Source organism: Bos javanicus, chromosome 18 (assembly GCF_032452875.1).
Source record: "Bos javanicus breed banteng chromosome 18, ARS-OSU_banteng_1.0, whole genome shotgun sequence".
In the NCBI taxonomy this organism is placed as follows: domain Eukaryota; kingdom Metazoa; phylum Chordata; class Mammalia; order Artiodactyla; family Bovidae; genus Bos; species Bos javanicus.
Window position 1 is genome coordinate 14,888,175 of NC_083885.1, and position 24,408 is coordinate 14,912,582.

General features: G+C 55.1%; 1 protein-coding gene across 2 annotated transcripts; it reads left to right on the forward strand.

Moving 5' to 3' along the window:
* Positions 1 to 1,588: 1,588 nt before the first annotated feature.
* On the forward strand, positions 1,589 to 23,077 carry TCF25 (transcription factor 25). 2 transcript variants are annotated; one of them, XM_061387059.1, is made up of 18 exons: positions 1,589 to 1,923; positions 9,647 to 9,811; positions 10,566 to 10,637; positions 11,031 to 11,149; positions 11,489 to 11,554; positions 14,313 to 14,395; positions 15,215 to 15,345; positions 15,441 to 15,540; positions 15,989 to 16,082; positions 17,111 to 17,203; positions 17,321 to 17,426; positions 18,321 to 18,480; positions 19,198 to 19,285; positions 19,763 to 19,921; positions 20,016 to 20,106; positions 20,508 to 20,587; positions 21,566 to 21,638; positions 21,724 to 23,077. In XM_061387059.1, the coding sequence occupies exons 1-18, from the start codon at positions 1,732 to 1,734 to the stop codon at positions 21,880 to 21,882; spliced, it is 2,031 nt and encodes a 676-aa protein (XP_061243043.1). In that variant the 5' UTR covers positions 1,589 to 1,731; the 3' UTR covers positions 21,883 to 23,077. The 2 variants fall into 2 exon arrangements, with proteins under 2 accessions (XP_061243043.1, XP_061243044.1); XM_061387060.1 differs by having other exon boundaries at positions 1,600 to 1,923; positions 11,034 to 11,149.
* Positions 23,078 to 24,408: the final 1,331 nt, after the last annotated feature.

Below are 24,408 nucleotides of genomic sequence, written 5' to 3' on the forward strand. Positions count from 1 at the left end.
CAGGCACACAGCCAACAAGGAGAAAGCACCTCCAAGGGCGATAACATCCCCAAGGGCAGATAATCCTGCAGGTGAGGAAGCAGGCAGGGGACACATGCAGGTCCATGCTCCCAATAAGGAGAGACTTGGGTTCTAATCCTCACAGGGATACCGTGAAATGAAAGCCACCTTGGGACAGCTGGGCTAAGCCAGGAGGGCCCATATGGCTCCAAGGTGAGGTCAGGAGGGAGGGTCTAGGGTTCCCAGTGCTCCTACAGCCTGGCTGCTATGGGTTCGCCTCCTGCTGAACCCAGGGGAAGCAAGCTGTAGTGTCCACCCAGCAAACCTGCCCCACCTCCGCTCACCTAATGTACCTCCTGACAGGGAGGGTGCTTGCTCTAGAACTGTTCACAACCAAGCTTCCAGCTCAGGCCAGGCCTTTGGGAATACTGGGAGAGACTCGGGCCCAGAGTTTCGTGTTCAGGGAGGGCACCCCTCACAGTTCCTGGGCAGTCTTAGGGACTTAGGGACAGCAGAGCAGGAAGCAGCTTTAGGTGACACCCCCACGTTTCCATCCACAGGTGAGATGACAAGCCTGCATAAGCTAGTCACATCTGGGACTAGCCTAGCCCTGCACAGGAGGGTGGCCTGGAGGTACTGTGTGTGAACTTAACTCTTAGTGGCTGGATTGGGGCCGGGGTGGGGGTTGAGGCAGCAGCCACGTGCCAGCCACGGTGAAGGAGCCCCAGGTCCCAGGGACTAGCATGGCTATCCGACCAGCGGTGTGGGCACTGGCACACACCCCTGCCTCCCTCTGGGTCCTCGCCAGCAGTCTTCCTCATCTGAGCTTTGGAACCGCAGGCAAGAAGGAAGAAAGACCTACGTTCTACGTGGGCCAGTTCCCTTACCTATAAACGGATGGATATCGACCTTCTAGGGTGACTGCTCTCCTCCGTCAGGGAGGGAGGGTCCATTTCCACGCAGATCAAGATTATCTTGCCCTCGCGTTTGGAGCTCTGCAGGGCAGGGTTTCTCAAATCTGCTTGCACGTTCTAGTCCCCTGAAGATCTCACGTCGGTATTTCTAGGGGAGGCGTCGACCTTCACTGTAAACCGCCCCCACTCCACGCCCGCCCCGGGAGGTTATGACACACGGCCAGAGTGGCGAGCCTCCACATTAGATCACGGATTCCCCCATCCAGATATGCGGAAGAATCACCGGGGACTCACTAATGACGACAAGGGCAAATTCCTAGGGCGGACTCTAAGGGTCGGTTTCAGCCTGTCCGGGGAGGGGAGTCCAAAGGACCTGTCCAAAGGACCTTCATCTTCAGCATGTCCAGTCCGCAGCTTTGGGAAGCTCCTCAGCTTGGAGACGCCTACTTTTAAGGAGGACAGAACGGTCTCGCGGGCAGCCTCATAGGCGGCCGGCACGGGATGGCCCCGCCTACCCCAGGTGTTGCCTGGACCCAGCCGACCCACACTGCGGGCTGGAGGCTAGGAGCCCCACCCCGCCCAGAAGACCCAGAGACACGAGCCCGTGTGGCTCCCAAGTCGCGCGAGAACTCTCCCGGAAGTGTCAGAGCCTTTTCTAATACTATCGACAACAGAGAGGAAGTTCCGCAAGGCAGCAGCGCGCAGACGCGACACGCCAGCCTCGCGCCACCGCGCCTTAAATGCGCAGGCGCGCCAGCTGCTCTCTTTTCTGCTCTTCCTTCTGCCTGTCTCCAGACGTCAGCGGCTGTTGGGTCCTATGTCGCGCCGGGCCCTCCGGAGGCTGAGAGGGGAACAGCGCGGCCAGGAGCCCCTCGGGCCTGGCGCCCTGCAGTTTGTCCTTCATGATGACGATGATGTGGAAGAAGAATGCCCAAAGCGGGGTCCAGGTGGCCGGCGCCCCCGGGGCGCAGGGAAGGAGGGAGTCCGAGTCAACAACCGGTTCGAGCTGGTGAGACGTGGGGCTACCTGGGGTGGGGGCAGCAGGTGGGGGCGGTGTGCGAGGCGGGCCAGTGACGTCACGGGGCGGGGCGAAGAGGGTCTGGGCTGCAGTGGGGTGGGCGGGGCGAAAGAAGTGGGCGGTGACCTGAGGCCAGGGGGTGGAGCTACGTTGGGTTTGTGCCGCGGTGAGGGGAGGGGCCATGGCGTTCAGGGGCGGGGTAAGTAGGGTCCAGGCTGCCGCGGGGTGGGCAGGGCCTGTCATGGGGGCGGGACCGCGGTGTGGTGGGCGGGGCATCACTCCCATAGACTCGGGGCTCCAACTCTGATTTCAGGGTTAAGTATCTCCTCCGCGGTGCCGTCGCAGGGCCTTCGCAAATGTTCTCACAACCCAGTACTCTGTGCCTCTCCCTTGCTCGTCGCTTCATCTCCCACAGCAGGTGCCAGGCACCGAGAAATAACGCCCCCACCCTGGGTTCTCCAAAGCTCTGGCTTCAGACTGTAATTTTATTTTTTTTCTTTTGGCTGCGTGGCTAGTGATATCTTAGTTCCCAGACCAGGAGTGAACCTGGGCACTTGGCACTGAGAGCTTAGAATCCTAAGCACTGGACTGCCAGGGAAAACCCAACTGGGTCTGTAATTTTGCATGTGCTGGTTCTGGCTCCTCCGACTCCCCTGTGTAGCAGGTAGCATGTCTGCTTCCTGTGCCCAGCACACACCTGGGGCTCCACACTACTGCCTAGCGATTGGAGGAGTAGCAGTAGGTCTGAAGATCTGGGAGAAAACACCTCTCTCTTGGTCTGGCTCCCAACTTCACAGGAAGGTGGCACGTTAGGACCCATCCTAAGACAATGGGGAGTGTAGGCCGCCCGTCCCACACAGGAAGTTTGGTTTAATGGTTGTCCATGTCTCCCTAAGGTGAGAAAGCCTCACTCCAGTTTCTGCTGGGGGTGGCATGAAATCTGTCTTCAAAATCTCTGGATTCTCTGTCCACCTCTTCTGAGCCTCCCCACACCCTTGTTTCTTGTCATTTCTTTCTTTGTAACTTTTTATTATGGAAGATTTCCAACATATGCAAAAACAGTGTGTTATAAGTAACCTTCATGTTCCCCCTACCAAGCTTCCCTGGCTCCCCACATACAGCCACATCTGGTTGTTTTACCCCAAGGCTCTCATCAAATCATTTATCCCTAAATTTTGCAGTTACTTTTGACTTGTCCCAAAACCCTCAGGGCTTCTTTCCATCCCACTTGTTCACAGTCTGAAATGGGTTTGTGCTGGAGTTGGCCATTTTCACGGATCTTCTGTCAGGGTAATTTCTCCTTATTCTGACATCCTCCAGGTTTAGTCTTTTTTTTTTTTTTTTAAGTCAAACAATAATAAGTTATTTGGAGAACATTCACACATCCCAGGCACTCGTGTGATGTTGTGTGCCTTACTGTTTGCCCAGGTCATGTTGTCCCCATTGTACAAATGAGGTAGTAAGTGACACCCACTGTGTAAATCCAGGCTTGATGACTTACAGTTGTACTCTTAACCATGCCCTGGTATTTGTCTCTGAGGCATAGTTAGTGTCCCTTCTGAAGAAGAATGGAAAGTAGAATGGAAAGATGGACAGTAGGGCAGGGTATGTGGGATAAATGGGGGAAAAGGCAGGTTCTTCTCTGTGTGAACAGAGGGAAAGGATGCTTATGTGGAGCCCCATGAACTCAGGTCAGGGGACCATGGCTGCACCTGTCTGTGCTGTGTGTGTTCCCTTGTGCTTTCCGGTAGGACACTGATGTGGCCGGCACAGACCTCCATCGTGGTCTCTGGATTCACACCTCACCTCCCATCGTCCCCTTTAGATGTTCTGCAGACATCTCAGACATGGTGTGTCCAAGCTTCAGCTGCCTTCTGCCTCCTCCAGCCCTCCCTGACTGTTGAGGGAGCTCCACTCTCCTGTCACTAAGGCCAGCAGCCTGGAAGCACCCATGACCTTTCTCTCTCACACACCACATGCAGAGCCTGGTAAGGCCTGGACGGCTCCAGGCGCAGCGCCTGTGGGGTGGCCATCGCCTCCGCCTGAATCATTCTGACCACTCCTGCTCACCCTCTTGTCCTCTGCAGCCTGTCTGGACGCAGTAGCCACAGGGATCCTGTCAGGTCCATGTCTGCTGTCAACCCTGCTTCCTTATAGCCCCCGAGGGCCTGGGTCATGTTGCTCATCTGCTGGAGCCACAGGCCAGAAACACAGATCTCCTGCTATCCCCTCTGCCTGGGGATGCTGTTCCCCCTCTGTTCCCCCATCGCTCACTTCTCAGGCTTTGCTCAGATGTTGCCTTCTGAATCTTGCTCATCCTTCCCAATTTAAAATTACACCCCCCTCCCACTCCCTTGCCCGTTCTTCTGGTCTTTGTCCTTTTCCCATGGAGGTTTATCACAGAGGAAACCAGCCAAGTTACCTCCATGTTCTTTTTATCTTGTGCTGCTTGCCTCCCTCTGCCTTGTGAGAATGGAGACTTCATTGTTCCCCAGTGTGTCCCCACCCCTGGAGTGGCATCTGCCCCCGTGGGTGTGCAGGGAGGTTCTCTGAGGCCAGCCTGTGAGAGCCTGCACCTAACTTTGCAGTCAGAAGGACCCAGACTTGCATCATGGCTCCACCTGTCCTTACCTGTGGGAACTCAGATGGCATTCATAACATATGTGAACATATGTGTCAGCTCCCCTGCTTCCTGCCCCATGGGGTTGTCACAGGGGATCAGTGAACTCCATGCCAGGCACACAGCACTCAGCAGATGTTGGTATTAAATGATGTTACCAACCAAGAAAGGGTGTAATAGGACTTAAGTGGTTCCCCCACCATCCCTGCGAGTGGGAAGATCTCTAGGGTGTCTGTGACTGGGGCTGTCCTCTTTTCTGGCTCTTGGGTGAGTTTCCTTGGCCTTAGATTAGAAATCATCTGTCCTACCTCATTCCGAGTGGTTTTTGAAAATCCATTTTATTGAAATATAATGTATATGATAAACATGCCTGTTTTGAGGGTATAGTTTAAATTTTGCAGCATAATGTACTGCACAACTGTTACATAGCGTTGTGAAATAGAACTCACTAGTGTTTTGGGGTCAGGGACCACTTTGACAATTTGATTAAAACTATAGAAACTTTTGAAAACTGTCAAGTTTTACTCTATATCATTGAAAAGTTTTAGCAAGAAGACCATTTTGTTCCAGAGAATTGCATGAGTCTGTCTCTCTGTTTTCATGTACAATGCAGTAACCAGTCTCTGAAAGAAACCTCAATTATAAAGGAAATCTAAAATTATGTAATTAAATAAAAACAAACTTCTTTCAAAATAAGCTTCATTGTTCAGGTTGCTATTGTTTGAGTGGAGTAAGAACTTGACGTTGTTCAGTGACTGCCGACTTGCCAATATGTGTCGTCATCGTCTTTGATGTCCAGTTCAGGAGCAAAACGCCTGGCTTCATATTCACAAATGCGTTTAATATCAGGTGGCGTTAGAACCTCAATAGCTGTTTTCACTGGTCAAGGGCACATTTGGATGAGAATTACCATAGTTTTCTAAGATTCTTCGTGTTAACGTCATGTCACATCAATTGTTTTATCCTCAGGTTTGTGAGAAAACCTTAGCAGAGATGGCCTCACTGATGCCAGTGTCTGCCTACAGTAGACAGTAGATGAGGCTTTGTACTCATTAACTACACACCATAGGAGTACTCTGTCAGTATCGCAGAGGTTTAATGTTTTCTCTCTTTAAATGGGAAAAATAACTAAAATGAAAGCCTTTTTGTTTTTTCAACCTGCAGGATCTTAGTTCCCTGATCAGTGATCAAACTCAGGCCCCTGCAGTGAAAGCACAGAACCCTAACCACTGGACTGCCAGGAATTCCCCAAAAGGCTTATTTTTGTAGAGCCAAAAATAATCTCTCAATAAACCAAACAGTGCATTAATAGAAACAAAAGTAAGGTTTCTACTTGAGCCCTGGCAGAATAACAAGTACTGAAGTAGCCCTCTTGCCCTAAACAACTGTAGGACCAGCAGAATACTGAACTAATCGTGTTCAGACATTAGACAACAAACGTTGCAGGTCTCAGGTCCCCGAGTCCCCTGTGCCAGCTTTCTGCTTGGAGACACTGTCCAGAGATTAGCACAGGGAGGCTGTCCCAGCAGACCACGGTGCTCTCGGTGAGTCGGGGGGTGAGGGGTAGACTAGATTTGGGGTCTGCAGAGGTGGCTTGAGTTAAGGGAGAGGGAGCTGGAAAGAGGGAGTTCTAGAAGCCGGCTTGGAGTCTTGGGCTTGATACCTGGCTGTTTGGGCATAGAACAGCCAGTGGAGGAGGGACAACACCAGAGATTGACCACCACTTGAGTTCATGGGCTTGGGAAGACATTCAGCTCTGACCAACCAGAGCAGAGAGGCCGCATAGAGAAGCCTGGTGACGAGTGGAGGCTTCCGAAAGGCCTTGCCGTAGGAGTAAGGCAGTCACCCTCTGGTGAAGAATGCCCTATGCCCATCCTAAGATAGCCTAAAGATAAAGTTTGGAGGAATTGTGCTAATCTGCAAGTAAACTTACTCCCTGCCTAAATAAATATCAACACTCTGTTAAAGAAAACTACAAAATCCAGTCACTCGGCAGTGTCAAATCATGACAATCAGTGCCCACTGAAAAATTACAAACACATGAAGAAGCAGGAAGATATGATTTGTAATCAGGAGAAAAAGCATTCAGTAGAAACACACATGCTGATGACAGATGGTAAAATCATATATAAGCCTAAGACAAGATATAAATATGTTCAAGGATTTAAAGGAAATCTTTAAATAAATAAATAAAAATAATAAAAAAATTAAAAAAAAATAAAGGAAATCATGAACATAATGAGGGAAAAAATAGAGAATCTCATTATAGAAGTAAAAACTATAAAAGGGCAAATTCCAGATGGGAAAATATTTACTATCTGGAATGAATAACTCAATGGTCTGAGTAGCAGATAATTGAGAAGAAAAGATCAGTGATCTTGAACTAAGGGCAAAAAAAACCATCCAACGATCCAGAAAGGGGGAGCGTGGTGGGAAAAATTAGTACTTTGTAGAGCAGTATCAGGTTGTTTAATGTCTGTAATTGGAGGAGCAGAACGGGAGGGGTTCTGCAGAAAAAGCCATCAATGAAATTGTGGTATAAAGTCTCAAATTTGACACAGAAGAAAGCCCCATAGATCCAAAATGTTTAACAGACTCCAAGTGGGATACAATTTAGCAACAGTTTAAATCATAATTGCTGAAAACCCATGGTGAAGAAAAGTCATAAAAGACGCTGGAGGTGAGACAGGTTGTCTATAGGAAAGCAATTACTGACCCACTCTGGCTCAGAGTGGGTCAGCATCCTTAAAGTGCATTTCTATGTCCAGTGAAATGTTTATCACAAATGATTGTGAAATAAAAATATTTTCATAAGCACAAAGCTGAGAAAAATGATTGCCATAAGGCCTACACTAAAAGAAATGTTAAAGGAAACTTCATTTTGAGGGTAAATGATACCAACTGGTAATGTGGATATATGTGGCAGAGTGAGGAGTGCTGGATATGGTACATATTAGGGTAAGTACACAATGTTTTTTAGTGTTAAAATTTCTCTTAAAAGCAATTGACTGTTTGCCTCTTCTTACTATTTATTTACCTAATGGGGTTTTGATATTCTTTTATTTTCCTTTCTGTGAATGTTGTCATGAAGTTCTTTGTGCATTGAGCATGAGGACATGGGTTCGCTTCCTAATCTAGGAAGATGCCACAGGCCAAGGGCCATGTAAGCCCGGGTACCACAACTGCAGAAGCTCACTCGCTGTGGAGCCCATTCTCCACAACAAGAGAAGCCCCAGCAATGAGAAGCTCAAGCACCATAAGTAGAGAAAGCCCACGTGCAGCAATGATGAGCCGGCGCAGCCAAAAGTAAATCTTTTAGAAAAAGAATGAGACGACCCTCAGAAGCCGTACACTGTGGGACTAGACACAAGAAGACACTGGCCTGTGGGTGCAGCGTGCTGGGACAGTCAAAGTCATAGTGGTGAAAAGCCTAGGACTCGGCCGCCTGAGCCGTGGCCCGTGTTTCTGGGGTCATGGAAGGGCCTTGTCTCTTGACCAGAGTTTGGGTCACACACCTCCTCCAAAACTTGTCCTGTACATTCATTTCAAGAGTTTTAGTAAAAAGCTTCCTACCTCCAACAGAGATCCAGCCCCTCCCGCATCCTCACTATTAGTGTGCTTTGCGCCCTGTCTTACTGTGGATCCCAGAGTGCACACCGGCAGTGGACAAGAGCCTCTGGAAGTTGACATCCATTTGGGACCTTGAAGCTGATGACCGACCTGGAGGCTCCTGGTTGGCGAGTCGAACACGTCAGGGTGCTGGACAGAGGTGCCGGGCGGCACCAGCCAGTGTGGGTAGCAGTGAAGCTGCCGATGTGCAGAGCCCTTGCGTCCTGCGTGCACAGTCAGAGGTTTTCTTTCTGGGGAAGTTGATCTTGGCATGCTTGTTATTAATTGAAATTTCTCAAAACTTTCTCAGAGCTTCCAAAGGGGGCTCAAAAATAAGAGTTTGTTTGAAGGAAGTGAGCAGGACTTAAAAGAGAACCAGTCCCTAACTTCCCGGAGGTGCAGAATCCTAGACAAAGTGTGCGGGCCGTTCCTCCAGGACCCCCGCCACAGAGAAGAAACATCACAAGACCCTGCCTGTACTTCCTCCCTTTGTGGCGCTGGTGTGGGGAGCAGCCCCCGCCCCTGCCGCTCCCCGTTTCCAGTCGTTACAGAAGAGCTGTGAATTTGAGGGACCGGCAAGCCAACACACAGCCTCATGCTTTGTCCCTGCCCCATGGGAACCTCTACTGCTGAAGACAGGAAACCAGGGCACCCATACAGGCGTATGTCCCTCCCTGAGACCTGTGGGAGCCTGGGCCTGCGGGAGCAGGCAGTGCACGGTCGCTGAGGACGTTGTCCCAGTTTTGTTTTGAAATCATCTTAGGGCTCTGGGGTTAGAGTGGATTTTATTTTTTATTTTTTGAGCTTTATGTTTCTTGGATGTTCTGAATCAAATGTGGTTTCATTTCTCTACTTTTGGACCTCAGCAAAGCAGCGTGGGGCCCTCAGATCTGGCTCGTGGAGCCTGGTGGTTGCTGCTGCGTTGCCTCTGGCTTGCTGGTTCGTTTACTGGCCACAGGGCCAGAACTTGTCCCATGACTTGTCCCCCGCCCCTCTCAAGCGCGAGGATGTGTGTCTTCTGGGACCTACCATCCATCCAGATTTGGGTCCCTGAGGTTTGCGTGCATGCGTGTGTGTGGCTTATCCCTGTTCACCACCAACTGAGGTCCCATCCTTAACTCGTGCGTGTCGCCCACCTTCTCCCCAGCGCTGGTCCTGTCTGCCGGTGTAGACCAGCTAGCTGGAGTCCAGGCAGGAAAAGGGAGCAGTGAGGCATTAGCTGAGCAAGTATGTTTGCAAACCGTCGCTCTGGAGTGGTGCTCGAGGGGGAGCACTTGTCACTGCTCAGCACAGATGATGTGGCCTCATGGCGCCCTTGCATTCCCTGGGGACCCTAGACAGGTGATGTTCATGGTCCTCCCCTTTGCCACTTCAGTGACCTGACATGCACCCACCACCCCAAGACATATGTGTCTCAGATTCACCTTTGTAATTGGTGACGAGGATGCAGCCCTAATGCCCTTGCTTCCCCATCTATGTTTCCAGATAAACATCGAGGACCTGGACGAGGCACCCGGGGTGAATGGGGAGAGGACAGACTGTCTGCTTGTGGATGCTGTGGTGTCAGGGAACAAGAGGAGGGCCCAGAGCGGGCATTCAGAGTCCACCAGGGGCGGCAACGCGGCAGACACAGCGGTTCCCTCAGAGCAGGTGCGGCCCACCTTCCATCCCGCTGCTGTGCTCTGTGACTTGCCTGGCTCCCTGGATTGCCTTGGGAGCCATGATCAGACTCGCATGGACTTCTCGAGACTTGTGGTGGCCGGGGAAGGGCCACAAGTAGGGGCCTCTAGGCACGTCTTCCTGGCACAGGGCCTGCCTCCCACTTTCTGGGTGTGTTGTTTGCCACTGGGTGGATGCTCCTTGAAGAAACACATAGGCTAGGTTAGGGTTGGACGAGAAGGGGTCCCCATAGGAGGCCCCTCATCATTCACCTGGTAAGTGCTGACTGCAGGCCCATCTGTGCCCTCCAGGGACCTCTGGTGCAGCTGGGCACCACTGGTCTTGGGGTGTTGGGGGGCTTCCTTGAGGACCTTCGCACTGATGGAAGGAGGTGGCCAGGTGAAGGCACGAGAGATCTTGAGGCAGGGGGCCTTGCAAGTGGGAGGGGCCTGCTGACTGCGGTGGGGAGTGGCTGACTCGGTGAGGCACAGCAGCAGAGGGCAGGCGGGTGTATGGTCCAGAGCCCATGAGTTGTCAGGGACACCTAAGAAAGGCAGGGTGAGACCAGAGTCAGGGAGACTGGAGGAGGGTCAGCTGCTGGAGAGAAGTGGGTGTGTTCCTAGGGGATTCAGAAGGCAGGCTGCTGCCATCTTCCCCTCAGCTGACTGCCCCTCCCCCCAGCTAGTTCTTGGGTTTAAGATGTCCTCGCCTCTCGCCATTGAGTGAAATGTGCTTCTTTTGTTAGTCCAATACCTGTAGCAAACTCCGCAAGAAGAAAAGAAAACAGAAAAATAAGAAAAACGCAGGAGAAACCTCGGTATGTACAGCTGGCAGATTTCCTCTCTGTTCTTTTCTGTTTCTTGAGGTGGTGTTGAAAACAGGCCAGTGTTACTTGATATTTTGTTGACTATTCAGAGATTGGGGAAATGAGCAAACTTGTTCACTTAGATCCCAGAGGCTTGGAGCCGTCTGTGCTGTCCGTTTTCTGGCAAACATCTGAAACAGTGCAGACGCTGAGTCCCTTCCCGGTCCATGGTTCTGACTGCCCATCTTATGACACACCTCTCCTTTTTCCTCGCTATTCCTGCAGTACATAGTGTTCAGAGTGGACTGTCTTTCAGGAAGGAGACACGATATAATACTTGCTTTTAGTGAAAGTAGATTTTGCCACTGATGCTCCGTTGGTGTGTGTGTCATTTGGGACTCTCAGCAGAATGGCCTGGAGGACATTGACCGCATCCTGGAGAGGATCGAGGATGCCAGCGGTGCCAGCCGCCCGGGCCCGCCCCCCCTGAGCACGAAGAAGCATGTCCTGTATGTGGAGCACAGGTGCGGCCGCGCAGGGAAGCAGTGGGCATGGGCAGTGCTGACCCAGCAGGACCTTTCTCTAGCTCTATGTGCCTGGGAATATTCCGAGTGTATGACCTCCTCTGCTCCTGTCCCTACCACCGACCGTGGCCTCCTTCCTTCCTAAGGCAGGGAAGACCCCTCGATTTCATGCCCAGCTAGTGGTGGCCAGCGTGGCCACAGGCTATGTGGTTGCAGAGAACGTCAGCAGGCAGGAGAGCGATTTTCCCTGTTGGGTTCTCATGTGACTTTCTAACATTCCCAGGATTGTTGTCAGAGTGCTCATCTTCATTTTTCTCTCTAAAATTTTCAATTCTCTAGACACTTGAATCCAGACACAGAGCTGAAAAGATATTTTGGTGCCAGAGCTGTTCTCGGGGAGCAGAGGTAAGGCCACCGCTGTGTTCTCACTGAAGGGGGCGGGGAGGGGCTTTAGAGCCACAGTGACAAGCGGAGTCCCAGGGCCTGAGGGGAACTGGGGAGAAGTCGTGCGGCCTTGCCGGTGGGAGCCAGGCTCCATCCCTCACTGCTGCTGCCCACCAGGGTCCTAATTTTACACAGCCTTGAAATCTCAGCCAGGTGCATTTTTGCTTTGCAGTCGAGAGCAACTCTAACCTGGAGTTCGGGTTCTGACAGAAGTCTGATCTTTGTGAAGTGGGTTCTGTGGCCACGGCCGTGTTTTCAAGGCCATGGGAGTGCCCAGAGCACTGTGATCCCAGGCTCTGTGGGAGGGGCTGTTCTGCCCTGTGCTCCCTTGCAGGCCCAGCCCCAACTGAGAGAATTTTCCCTCAGCCCAGGCTTTATCTTTTCTTTTTTTTTTTTCTTTTTTAAAAGAACTTATTTTAATTGGAGGCTAATTACTTTACATTATTGTAGTGGTTTTTGCCATACACTGACATGAATCAGCCATGGGTGTACATGTGTTCCCCATCCTGAGCTCCCCTCCCATCTGCCTCCCCATCCCATCCCTGTGGGTCATCCCAGCGCACCAGTCCTGAGCACCCTAGGCTTTATCTTTTCAAGTGCATGTTTCTGACTGTAGGACTCAATGCTTCTGTGAAAAACAGCCGCTTACTCCAGCAGCTCCAGGCCGGCTGTCTGCTGTGCATCCTGGGCCCGCGGGTCCTGCTGTCTTTCACGTGCCTGGTTTGCATGGCTGAGCTCTGGGCACCGTATAACAGGGCACAGGTGCTGGGGTGTATTTGACTGTAGCCCCTGCTGGCACTTGGCGTGGGGGTGCCACCCACTGCTCTCTTTAGAGTTGAACCCGCGCCCCCAATCTGGGTGTGGCTTCCTGCTCGGATCCATGAGAGGCGTGGGAGGCTTTAAAGACTGTTGTGATAACAAGGTGAAAAATAGTTATGTGTTGAGATTTGTTGGTTTGGTTTTTCTTGGCCTGGTTGCTCACCATGAGGGATCTTGGTTCCCCAGCCAGGGATTGAACCCATGACCCCTGCAGTGGAAGCACGGAATCTGAGCCATTGAGTTTCTCATTGTGTTTGCTTTATAATTTGCTTTTGGTTTTGGTGTTCAGTTATTCAGGACACAGAGGTCTCTGACTTTGTCTTCCTTTTTGGAGTATTAAGGAAGAACGTTTTTAGCTCAAAACGTTGTCTTTTTCACCTGGGCTCCCCTGGGCTCGACCTTCCACCCTGCTTCCTTGCGTCCTCTGTTGGCCATCTGCCCGGTCGTTCTGTACCGCATCTTTACATGTTTGCCTGATTGTATTTCTGTGCAAATTACAGTTGTTAGTATACTAGTATTTAATAGCTCTGCATTTATGTTTTCAGTGGTAAATTGTACTTTTTATCCCATTTACTCCTTTGAACACTTAAGTCCTGTGTATAGGCTCCCCTGGGAAGCTGTGGTTTCTCCTGGGCCCCGGGCCCCACGCGTCTCTGGCCATCTTGAGACCTCCTGGTGCCCTGTGCGCCTCACCTTCTCTGCTGCTGGTGTCTGCCCCCCGCTTGGCACACCACCTCCCAGGGCAGCCTCTCCTGCCTGGCAGCCCCCTGCAGGGTTGGACCCTCCTCGGATTCCTAGACGGGACAGTTCTGAGCATCTGGTTAATGCTTTTTTGTACACCTTACCAGTCACCCAGAACCATCCCACATTTCAGTTTCCTCCAGGTTTTGACCGCTGTTTTCTTAAGAGTTGTGTTTTCTCCTGTAGTTTTTTACTTTTTTTTTTGGAGTAAGTGGGATTTTAAAAAATTTATTTGGCCGCGTTGGGTCGTAGTTGTGCATGTAGGATCCTCGTTGTGGAATGCTGGATCTTTGGTTGTGGCCCATGGGCTCCAGAACGGGGAAGCTCAGCAGTTGTGACATGCAGGCCTGGTTGTCCTGCAACATATGGGATCTTAGTTCCCCGACCAGGGATCAGACGCATCCCCTGCGTTTGAAAGGGAAGGCGGATCCTGAACCACTGGACCACCAGGGAAGTCCCAGTTTTTTACTTCTGTGTTGGAAGAAGGGCCATACTTTTTCATCCCGTTCCTCACCCAATCCAGATTCTTACTTATTTTTTTTTCTTGATGAAATAATTCAAATAATCAAAGAATTATACAGAGAAATATAGACGAGTCCACTAGGCCACTGCTGCTCAGTTCCATCATAGAGGAGAAAGCCTTTGGTGTAACCATGGCTGAGGGGAGGGCCTGGCGCCTGCAGCAGAGAACACACCGCAGCAGAGAACACACCGCAGCAGAGAACACCGGCCTTTAAGAGACTGGGGGAGGGCTGGGGGAGGGAGCCGGGCCACGGCCCACTCGTGCTGGTGTTTGTGTGGCTGGTTTTCTCTCTCCAGAAGCGTGCTGGTGTTTGGGCACTGATGCCCCGTCCCTCTGGGGTTTGTTGGTGGACCCTATTCAGCGGGTCATCGACCAGGGAGGCCAGCACATCTGCAACTCGTTGCAGGCTCCCTCTCTCCTTGTCATCTTCACGTTAGGTTCCACCTTGTGCTGCTTTTTTTTACCTTTCCTGCTGTTTCACTAGCCTGAGTTTCTTGTTTTTCTTACCTCTACATGTGTGGTTTGGTTGCTCGGATCACAGTCTGCAGTCCCATCTGGCAGCCTGACGGCTGTTGTCCAGTTTATATGCTGTCCTTGCCTGCCGAAGTAAAGCCATGCCCTGTCCATTCTCCCCAGGCCGCGGCAGAGACAGCGCGTGTACCCCAAGTGTACATGGCTGACCACCCCGAAGAGCACGTGGCCCCGGTACACCAAACCAGGTGAGGGAGGGGGGCCGCCAGGCTCTGTGTGTGCATGTGCTCCCAGGGGCTCCAGCATCTGGGCTCAGACCCCACCACCGTCTGTCTTCTCAGCCGTGTGGTAATCCGCTTTGCTCCACCTTCTCCCTTTGTGCTGTGGGTCCTGCCGCACAGGAACCAGTAAGTTCATTCTTTAGCTGTGCTGTTCTGTGTTCGGTTGCAAACTCACAAGTGTACAGAATTCATAGAACAGCTGCAGAGCAGAAAGGTTTGGATGTGGAGCAGTGCCCTGCTGGGGGCTTGGCTGTGTGGCGTGACGGATGGGGGTGCCCTGGGGCCTGGGGTGCCCTGCGAGGCCCCTTGTGCCCAGTGAGGGCCTGGTGGACACCTCGTCCCCCTGGCCCTTCCCTCCCACGCTCGCAACAGCGGCCCCTGAGTGCAGGCAGAGGACACAGTGCCACGGGGTCCTGTTGGGCTGGAGTAGACTTTGTCAGAGACTGTGGCTAAGGGCATCCCCCGACCCTGACGGGTCTCACGAAGGTGCCGAAAGAGATGAAGTTGTCAGGCTTCTCAGACCCTGGACCTGGCACCCAGCGTCAGCATAGGAGCAGAGGGTGTCATGAGTTAGCAGTCCCTGTCGCCTTGGGGGTGGCATCTGGATTCTGACTTTAAGCAAACCATGTCCAGGGCTGACCAGGTTGGGGGGTTGGGGCGGGCTCTGCATGTCCCCCTGTTGTCCACCTTTCTCGGGGGAGAAAGGGTAGAAGGGGCGTCGGAGGTGTGGCCTGAGCCACAGGCAGTCGGCTCTGGGCATCCTGATGTGGGCAACCCCCACCCCAGGTCTGTCGATGCGGCTGTTGGAATCCAGGAAAGGCCGCTCGGTCTTCGCCTTTGAGCACAGTGAGGAGTACCAACAGACGCAGCACAAGTTCCTGGCCGCCGTCGAGTCCATGGAGCCCAATAACATTGTGGTGCGTTGGTACCCTGGTGTGGTCCTGGGGGCGTCCGGAGGCCCGGGGCCTGCCTGGGTGTCATCTTGTCAGCACGCATCCCCCCTCCCCCATAGGTCCTGCTCCAGTCAAGCCCCTACCATGTGGACTCGCTCCTGCAGCTCAGCGACGCATGCCGCTTTCAGGAGGACCAGGAGACGGCACGCGACCTCGTGGGTAAGGCCGGCCAGCAGCCAGCACCTGCCTGCATATAGGCGGGGACGCTCTCTAAATACAGCTTTATGGACCTAGTGTACACACAGCTGTTTAGCCACACCCCTGCTGATACTAGATCATTCCCATGGGGTGTCAAAGGACCTTGACCATCAGCCGTCACCTCCCCTCCCCCGCCCCAGCAACCACCAGTCCGCCCTCTGTCTTTGAACTGTCCTGTGAATGGAATCTCGACCCGTGTGTCTCGGCCTGGCTTCTTTGATTTATCACGATGTCCTCAGGGTTGACCTCTGTGAGCCCTGTGTCAGCATTTCATCCCTTCATTCATTCTCCCAGCCGGTTCCCACCCTGGCTCCCGGGAGTTGGCCCCTGGGGGCATCTGGGTTTCTTGAGGGGTGTGGCCAAGTCACGACTCCCTTGTGACTGACGCCCGCTGTGTGTTGGCCGGCAGAGCGTGCGCTGTACAGCATGGAGTGTGCCTTCCACCCCTTGTTCAGCCTCACCAGTGGGACCTGCCGGCTGGACTACCGCAGGCCTGAGAACAGGTGAGCCGACCGCCCGGGGGTTTGTGGGCCTCTGTGTTCCCTTGCAGGGGTCATAGGCATCACGACGTGAGGGCTGGACAGTCTATGGGGGCACCACTGTGATCCTCGGGTATCTCACTGTGTCTAAAGCTTGGATGCAGGAGGGCTGGGCCCAGGGATGGACAGGACCGGCTGGCCTGGGGTTGACACTTGTGCGCAATAGGACGGAAACCATCAGCCATTTCACCACATGGGACCTGCAGTTGTACTTCCTCTTGTGTCTGGACTCAGGATCCTTTGGAAAGCCTATGGGCAGGCGTGCATGTTGGCACTGCGAGTGAAGTCATCATGTCCATGTGTGGTGGTTGGTCACACACGCATGTGGGACCCTCTTCCTGCAGATGCCCCTCCCCCGAAGCCCCCACTCAGCAGTGCAGCCTCCCTCCTGGGCCTCCGCCTCAGGGCCCTGCACACGTGGACAGGCTCCACAGCCCAGGCTCCCTCTCCACCCTCCTGTCGTGTCCCACGAGGGCTGTGTCCCCCGAGCTGGGGGCTGTGCTGGGCCCCAGGGCACCGGGCCAGTCCTGAACTTTCTCTCTTGCATTTAATTGTATGAGCTCTCTCCAGTGAAACTCTTTAGTTCTTTGAGATGCTGAAAACACTGACGTTCCTGGCATTAGCAGGCATTAACAGAGCAGTGGTGACAGTTGAAATTGGAGGATAAATGAAGATGGTGATTACAGTTGGAGGTGTTAAGTCTCTTCCCTTAAACAAGATTTATTTTTAAGAGAAAGCCTAAGAAGATGGAGGTCTCCACTAACACATCAGCTTGGTTTTCTGTCCGTGCTCCCACATGTGACTGCAGACAACAAGCAGAGTCACCTTCTCTGCAGACAGGACCCTGGCGAATGTTGGCGCTGATTAGGCCACACGGGATACGCCAGCGCAGCCCGCGGGCAGAGGGTGGACGCGGCGTCGGACGAGGCGCCGAGCGACGTGCGGTGTGGCCTGCTGCCGCGCTCGTTCACGAGGAACTGTCTTGGGTCTAGGAGCTTCTACCTGGCCCTCTACAAGCAGATGAGCTTCCTGGAGAAGCGGGGCTGCCCACGCACGGCGCTGGAGTACTGCAAGCTCATCCTCAGGTAGGGCTGCCGCTGCTCCCCAGCCTGGGGCTGCAGCCCGTGGGCGTCCGCGCTGGCCCACTCTGGGTTTTGTCTCCCTCTGCCTGCCCTGCTCACCATGCTGCCTCCCCCTGGAAGCCTGGAGCCGGACGAGGACCCCCTGTGCATGCTGCTGCTGATCGACCACCTGGCCTTACGAGCGCGGAGCTACGAGTACTTGATCCGCCTGTTCGAAGAGTGGGAGGTGGGTATGCGCACAGGCCAGGCAGGGTGGGCCTCCAGGGAGACTCTGGGGCAGACCCTAGTGCTCCTGCCTCTCTGCCTCGCCACCTGCTTACAGGTGAGTTCAAGCGCAGAGGAGGCCTGGGGGAGGGGATGGCCATAGACCCCTGGACACGTTGGTGCCAGAGGGGTCTGAGACTGGGCAGGAGTGAGGACACCAGCAGCCCCACTGATGGCCTTCAGGGTGGCTTCACACGCAAGCGTTGCTGTGTTAGGTGCACTAGGTTGCATGTAAGGTATTAGCATCAATTTCACCCGTTTTCTTTTAATTTGCTGCTAGAAACTGTATACTGATGGTGTGCTCCTGTTGGGTGGTGCTGTCTCGGGGGACACCTCCAGTCAGGAGTGGGTAGAGGCAGGAGGTGACAGCCGTTGCTGCTCTTTGAACTTCCTCATAGCACACGCCGGTGTATAATTGAAGGCTAAATACATGGATCCCTTTGAACTCTGGGTCTGTGGTGTAGTTGGGCGAGGATCCCCACCCATGGGGTCTAGTTCACACAAGTTCCTGAGGTCACAGGAACATAGCTGCAGGGGCTGCCCCTGAATGTTTGGGGTGAGACCGTGGCTTCATCCTCCCAGAGCATCTTACATCGTGTGTGTTCTGCCCTGTGCCCGCAGGCAGGGTGGCGAGGGCCGGGCGTCAGCAGCCGTGGAGGTGGGGGGCGATTCCACTGCCCAGATGACCCTGAGCCTTGGGAAGGTGGGCATCTGGCCTTCCCTCACTCACCCGGCCTGCCTCTGTCCCCACACCTTTTATTTGCCTTTCTGCACAGAGGAAGGGACAGCTTGCCCGTGCAAGCCATGTGCCCGTGAGTATCATCTTGAAGCCCCAAACTTCTCCTTCCCCTTGTAGGCCCATCGGAACCTGTCCCAGCTCCCAAACTTTGCCTTCTCTGTGCCGCTGGCCTATTTCCTGCTGAGCCAACAGGCAGACCTCTCCGAGCAGGAGATGAGCTCCGCGAGGGAGGAGGCCTGTGTCCGGATCCAGCAGGCGCTCACCATGTTCCCCGGAGGTGGGTGTGCCCTGCAGCTCTAGGCATGAGTGGGTCCCATGCTGGCCCAGCTCCCGATGATGCATCTGAAAGCCAACTGTGCTCTCAGAGCATCTGCGGGGCTTAGGGCGTCTTCACATATTGACAGTTCTAGCAGAACTTGTCACCTGAAGCGTACGCTTCCAGGGAGAGGGCACTAGGCTGGGTGTGACGGGAAGCAGGGTATCTGTCCTTGTCCTGAGGACCCCGTTCTCACTGGGTGAGGAGCTCGGGGTCGGGGTTGCCCTGGTTTTCTCTGATGACCTGCCGGTTTCCATGGGCCCCTGAAGTCTGGCTGCGTGGATGGGAAGAGGGCCCGCCGCCCCATCAGGCCCTGGTGGTGCTGCGGTCCTGTTCTGTGTGTAGTTCCCAAGGGGCTCCCTCCCCGGTACGAGCCTGCCTGCGGGTGGCCTGGTTGCTCGGGGCCTCCTGCTCATCTCGATCTGGCTCCATCCACGCATGGGGCTGCCTGGCTGGGTCTGAGGGGAGCTGACCTTGCCCCATTGAGACCCCTGCACAGGGAGGTCACCCGCTTCATGGGGAAGCCCCATAGGGCAGGTGGGCAGCTGTATGGTTGCCTGTCCCAGGGAGAGCGCTGGGGGAGGGTCTCTGATGACAGCGTCCAGCACACGTGCTCGGGAGTCTTGGGTGAGTTTCCTCGGCCTCAGCCCCTCAGGGTGCCGCCCTGCTCCCCCACAGTGCTCATGCCCCTGCTCGAGTACTGCAGTGTACGCCCCGACACCACCGTGGCCACGCACCACTTCTTCGGACCCGACGCCGAAATCAGGTACAGACTGGAGGTGCCTGGGGCCTGGGGAGCAACCACCTGGGTGTCAGCCTGGGGCCACTGCAGTGTGTCTGCTGGGCGAGCATAGTGTTGCTGTAGCTGTGCATGTGGTCCAGATGCCTGTGTTGCCACCTGCTGCCTTTTAAAATTTCTCATAATAAATGAAGGAAAACCTGTGACGGGAGCCAGGCACCTCAAGGCTGGTCAGTACACCAAGGCGGGTCCTCAGGTCTGTGTCCACAGGTGCACACTTTCTCCGAGTGTTTATGTTGTCATTGGGGAACTTGTTCTTAGTAAGGGTGCTCGCTGCACAGAAGGAAATGCCTGGGTGCCCCGCCCTGGGAGCCGCATCCCGGGACAGCAGCCCCCTCGGGGCAGCCTCCTTCTGCTCGGGGTTGCCAACAGCCTGGGACCCCCAGAGCACCAGTGGGCCCATGGAGCTGGCCCACAGGGTCTCACAGTCCCCGCTGCCCACAGCCAGCCGCCCGCCCTGAGCCAGCTGGTGAGCCTGTACCTGGGGAGGTCACACTTCCTCTGGAAGGAGCCGGCCACCATGAGCTGGCTGGAGGAGAATGTGCACAAGGTTCTACAGGCGGTGGACGCCGGGGACCCTGCCGTGGAGGCATGTGAGAGCAGGTGAGCTGGGGCGTGGGAGCAGGCAGTGCGGAGGGCCGGCCTCTCTTGTGGGGCCGCAGCCTCCTGCAGCGCCACCCTCGTCTCCCGGCCCCAGGCGCAAGGTGCTGTACCAGCGGGCACCCAGGAACATCCACCGGCATGTGGTCCTGTCTGAGATCAAGGAGGCTGTGGCCGCCCTGCCGCCGGTAAGGAGAGGGCTGACCGCAGGCTCTGTCCCTCCAGCAGCTCTGCCCCCAGGTCATGGTCCATGCAGAGCCCCCTGAGAGGCAGAGCCGTGCCTGCAGCTTCCGTGATCTTACGGGGTACAGAGTGGTGACCTGGCGGCTCAGGGCCCACGGCCTGTAGCCAGCAGCCCTGACATTTGGGGGGAGTCACAGCACCTGTGAGCGGAGGCCTTGTGATTCCCACACATGTGCTTGTCCCGGGTTCACCCCGATCCTCAGAGCAGACAGGCTGAGTGTCCTGGTGGAGGAAGCCCCCCGCCCCAGACTTCCCCGACAGGGAATGCGGCCCACTCTCAGCAGAAATGTCTGGTCCAGAGTCGAGTCAGTTGAAAGCAGCCCATGCTCTTTGTCCCTTTCCGTAGGATGTGACCACACAGTCTGTGTTGGGCTTCGACCCTCTGCCCCCACTGGACACCATCTACTCCTACGTCAGACCAGAGAGGTACTTCTTTCTTTGCTCCTAGGCTTGCACTGCTCCGAGGTCAGTGCTGGGGCTCGGAGGGTCTCAGAAAAAAGAGTCAGCCTCTGCTGGCCGTGTGTTTTCACATATCTGTCCACCCAAGGGCGTTTCTCTGTCAGGTCTGGAGCAGGTGGTGGATACAGTGGGACATGGGTATCGAATCCAGGAGTAAACGTAATCAGAACTGGTGTAAGAACCTGGAGGAGACAGCTGTGAGCCTGGGTTGTGAGGAGCAGCTGGTTTCCCGTGGGAGCTTCAGCCCGTGCAGGGCCCCAGGGACAAGCATCCGGCACAGCCAGAGGCTGGGAAGGAGGCCCCGAGGCCCAATTGTCCAGGCTGCTCCAGAATCGTGTCGGAGACAGGCTTTTTTCCCTTTCCTTATGGCCTTTAGCACTGAGTGAGTAAGTGCTTCACTTCACGCAGAGCCCACCTCACAGTCCCCAGCCTAGGAGACTCAGACAGACTTTCTCATGTCCAGGGCTCAGGTGGAGGTATTTTCTAGAGCCAGGTATTTTTTTCCTCCGTTGAAGTATAAAACTTAGAGTACACATTCATAAATACAGTCCACAGTTAAATTGTCAGTGGATTAAGATGAAAATTATTAATGATGAGTATCAGAAGGCTCAAAACCAAGCTGGCATGTGGGGTGTGGTCCCACTAAGGACAGTTGGGGACCATCCTGGCTCCAGGCGCCCAGAAAGTGCAGGAGGCCCCCGAGATGCACTTGCTAACATCGTCTCTCACTGCACAACTCGGAGGGAAGGACGCTTGGAAACACAGCTTTTCTCAAGATGCAGTGGGGCTTGGCTGCAGTGGCCCCGCTTGGTACTCTGCTCAACCAGCCTCGTTCCAAAGGGCCAACCCTGCTGTAGATCCCCTTCCCCCTCAGGCCCCAGCCTTCATGGGGGCTGCCCTCCCAGCCCACCAGGCCTTTCTGACCATCCTGACTCCCTCCTGCAGGCTCAGCCCCATCAGCCACGGAAACACCATCGCCCTCTTCTTCCGCTCACTCCTGCCCAACTACACTGTGGAGGTATGTGGCATCAGCCCACAGGGCGCCAGCCTGAGACTGGGTGTTGGGCCTGGAGGCCTGGCTCAGACGAGTCTCGTTTCCACAGGGGGAGCGACCGGAGGACGGGGGGCCCGGGGGTCTGCACCGTGACCAGGGCCTGAACAGACTGATGCTGGCTGTGCGGGACATGATGGCCAACTTCCACTTCCACGACCTGGAGGTGCTGCCCGAGGAGCACCCTGAGGGCGACGGGGAGTGGGACTGAGTCCAGCGGGTCGCACGCCCCAGCGCTGCACAGTTGTGCTCCGGGTTCTGTTCTGGTCGGATCGGCCAGGTCGCCGCCTGCTCTGCTCTTCTATAAACTACGTGGGTTGCACTCTGCTGCGTGAACTCTTCTTTCCCAGGGCTGCAGTCGCCGACCCCAGCTCCCCTCACGGGCAGGACCTCGCCGCCACTGCCCTGCTGCCCCGGGGCATCACAGGGCCAGAGTCCACGCTGGCTTCAGGGAACGCGGGTGGGTGTGGAAGCCAAGAGATATGTCTTGGGAAGATTGCTCATCCTGGCAGCTCTGGGGAGTGAACGAGGCAGAGACTAGGGGGCACTTGATCTGGGGGCAAATGGACTGAGGGGTGGAGAGGGCGAAGACCAAGATGCTTCATCCAGGATGCGTCCTAGCACTCGAGTGACAGCTCAGAACCACACGGGCCGCCTGTGACTGAGGACGCTGTGTGGTGGTACAAGGATCCAGGCCACCGAGGTTGAGTCCCACTGGGTCCTCTTGTCTACTGAGCACCCTCCCGGCCCTGACCTCTGCCGACAGAGGCTGCCTGTGTGCTCCAGGGCAGCATCTGGGCCCCAGGCCGGTCAGTGTGGCAACAGGTGTGACCTAGTCGTCTCCCATCAACAACCATTCAAGTCCGTTCCATCGCCCATCTTCCAGGAAGTCCAAGGCATCCTAGTGATGTGAGCTCACCCTCCAGCCGTTCCCAGGTGAGGGGCACCTGAACACCTGGCAAGGACCGCGCCCTTCAGACATGATGCTGTGAGCTAAACTTCCCACCATCCACACCTAGCTCCAGAGACCAGGCCTGCCCTGGAGCCACACGGCCCCCACCAGTGTGGCCTGTGATAGACTGCCCAGTAACAGTCTGCTGGGGATCTTCTGGGAAGGGACTTGCTCTCTGAAAATGACAGGCAAGCAAGGAGAGCTTGGTGCCCTGCCTCTTTCAACTTTAAATACATTTAGGTGGGGCTGTGATGTATGGAGCTACAGCAGCCATCTTGTAACCAGCAGTCCAACTTTATGATGAAGAGCCAGGGTCCTGGGATAGTGAAGCAGAGGCTGGGCCCAGGCCTGCTGCCCACACAGTGCTTAGCCATGCTGCTCTGGCTGCTAGAATTAGATAGCCAGGGCCCTTACATCTAGACATCTGTGCTATAAAGTCTCACCTGATCACTCAGACCTTGTGTTGCTCATGGATTGCTGTTGTACTCTTTCCTACCAAGTCACACCACACCTCAGGTCTTCAGCATGAGCACCAAAGAAGGGGCACAAAAGCCCCTCCCTTCCCCAAGTTCAAAAGAAAATAGACAGTTCTTGAACCAAGACCCTATGACTCGACTCTGGGCCAGGCCTTGCTGAGCTCTCCCTGCGGGGTGGGGCGGGGTGGGGAGTGGGGGTTCGGCAGCACATTCCCCATGGCTGCCCTCGGGTGACCCCTTGAAGGTGGGCCACTCTGGTGTGACTGGCTGCATGCAGGCACCCCTCAGCTCTGCAGGCAGAGGCTCCTCAGGCTCCGGCTCCCAGGAGCTCCCTCATGGGACGAGCCTCTGTGTGCCTGGCTCTCTTCTGGTTCTGGGGTTCCCACTCAGCCTCCACATGCGCTTGGCACATGGTCTCACGTGGTGTATCCTCTGAGGGGGTGGCCATGCCCCCCGCCCCGCCTGTCTCCCCTCACTCGTTTACTCCCAGGGGTAGAGGCGGACAGGCTGCAGGGCTAGCTGTGGGTTCGCATGGATGGTTCCCAGGACTGTGACCAATTGCAGCTCGGCGGTCCTGCTGTCCCCCGCCTGCGGGTGAGCACCAGATGGGGAGTCGCGAGGCCTCCCCAGGAAGAGGGCTGTGGCTCCTGGCAAAGGCAGCCCAGTTCTCACGCCCTTTGAAGTCTCAGGCTGGGCGACTGGGGGCTGGAGAGGCGCAGGCAGCTCAAAGGCCTCATTTACGGGGCAGCAATGACATGGAAGCTGGAGGCAGGATGCCACTCACCCAGTGGCCTTGGTTGGTACCTGGGGAGTCCTAGGCTTGCATGGCCGGTTCAGGGCCGAGGTCCCAGCACAGGCCTTGCCGTGGCTCTTGCGTGGTCCTCTTCTGGGACCCTTTTTTCCTTTGGGGGCTGTCCACCAGGGGGGCACCCCGTGCCTGGTTCTACACAGGGGTGTGAGGCTCGTGCCTAGCCAGGAATAGGCAAACAGTCCACCAGCAGGTAAAAGGGTTTCCCTGAATCTACCAAAGCTGAAAGTGTGGCTCTGACCAGGTGTTGTCACCCAGCAGCAATGTTTGTGACAAAACAGGAGCCGCCCAGATGCCCACCTGGCCAGTGCCTTGCTGACCACTGAGTGCAGCCAAGAGAGTGTCTCAGTGCTGAGTGAGAAAGGGCCCTGAGTCCTATGGGTCAGGTTCTAAAATGGCAAAAACGATGGTCAGGGAGTGGCTGCTGGGCAGGAGGCGCCCCAGAGAGTCTGGTGTGGTCATGTTAGGTTGACTGATTATGGAGTGCTGCGGTCCCGAGGG

Bases quoted from the DNA above. Each gene is read 5' to 3' on its own strand.
- TCF25 (XM_061387059.1), top strand. From the start codon at position 1,732: ATGTCGCGCCGGGCCCTCCGGAGGCTGAGAGGGGAACAGCGCGGCCAG. The intron at 15,541-15,988 runs GTAAGGCCGGCC...GTTGGCCGGCAG, and splicing joins GACGGCACGCGACCTCGTGG to AGCGTGCGCTGTACAGCATG. The intron at 20,588-21,565 runs GTACTTCTTTCT...TCCCTCCTGCAG, and splicing joins TCCTACGTCAGACCAGAGAG to GCTCAGCCCCATCAGCCACG.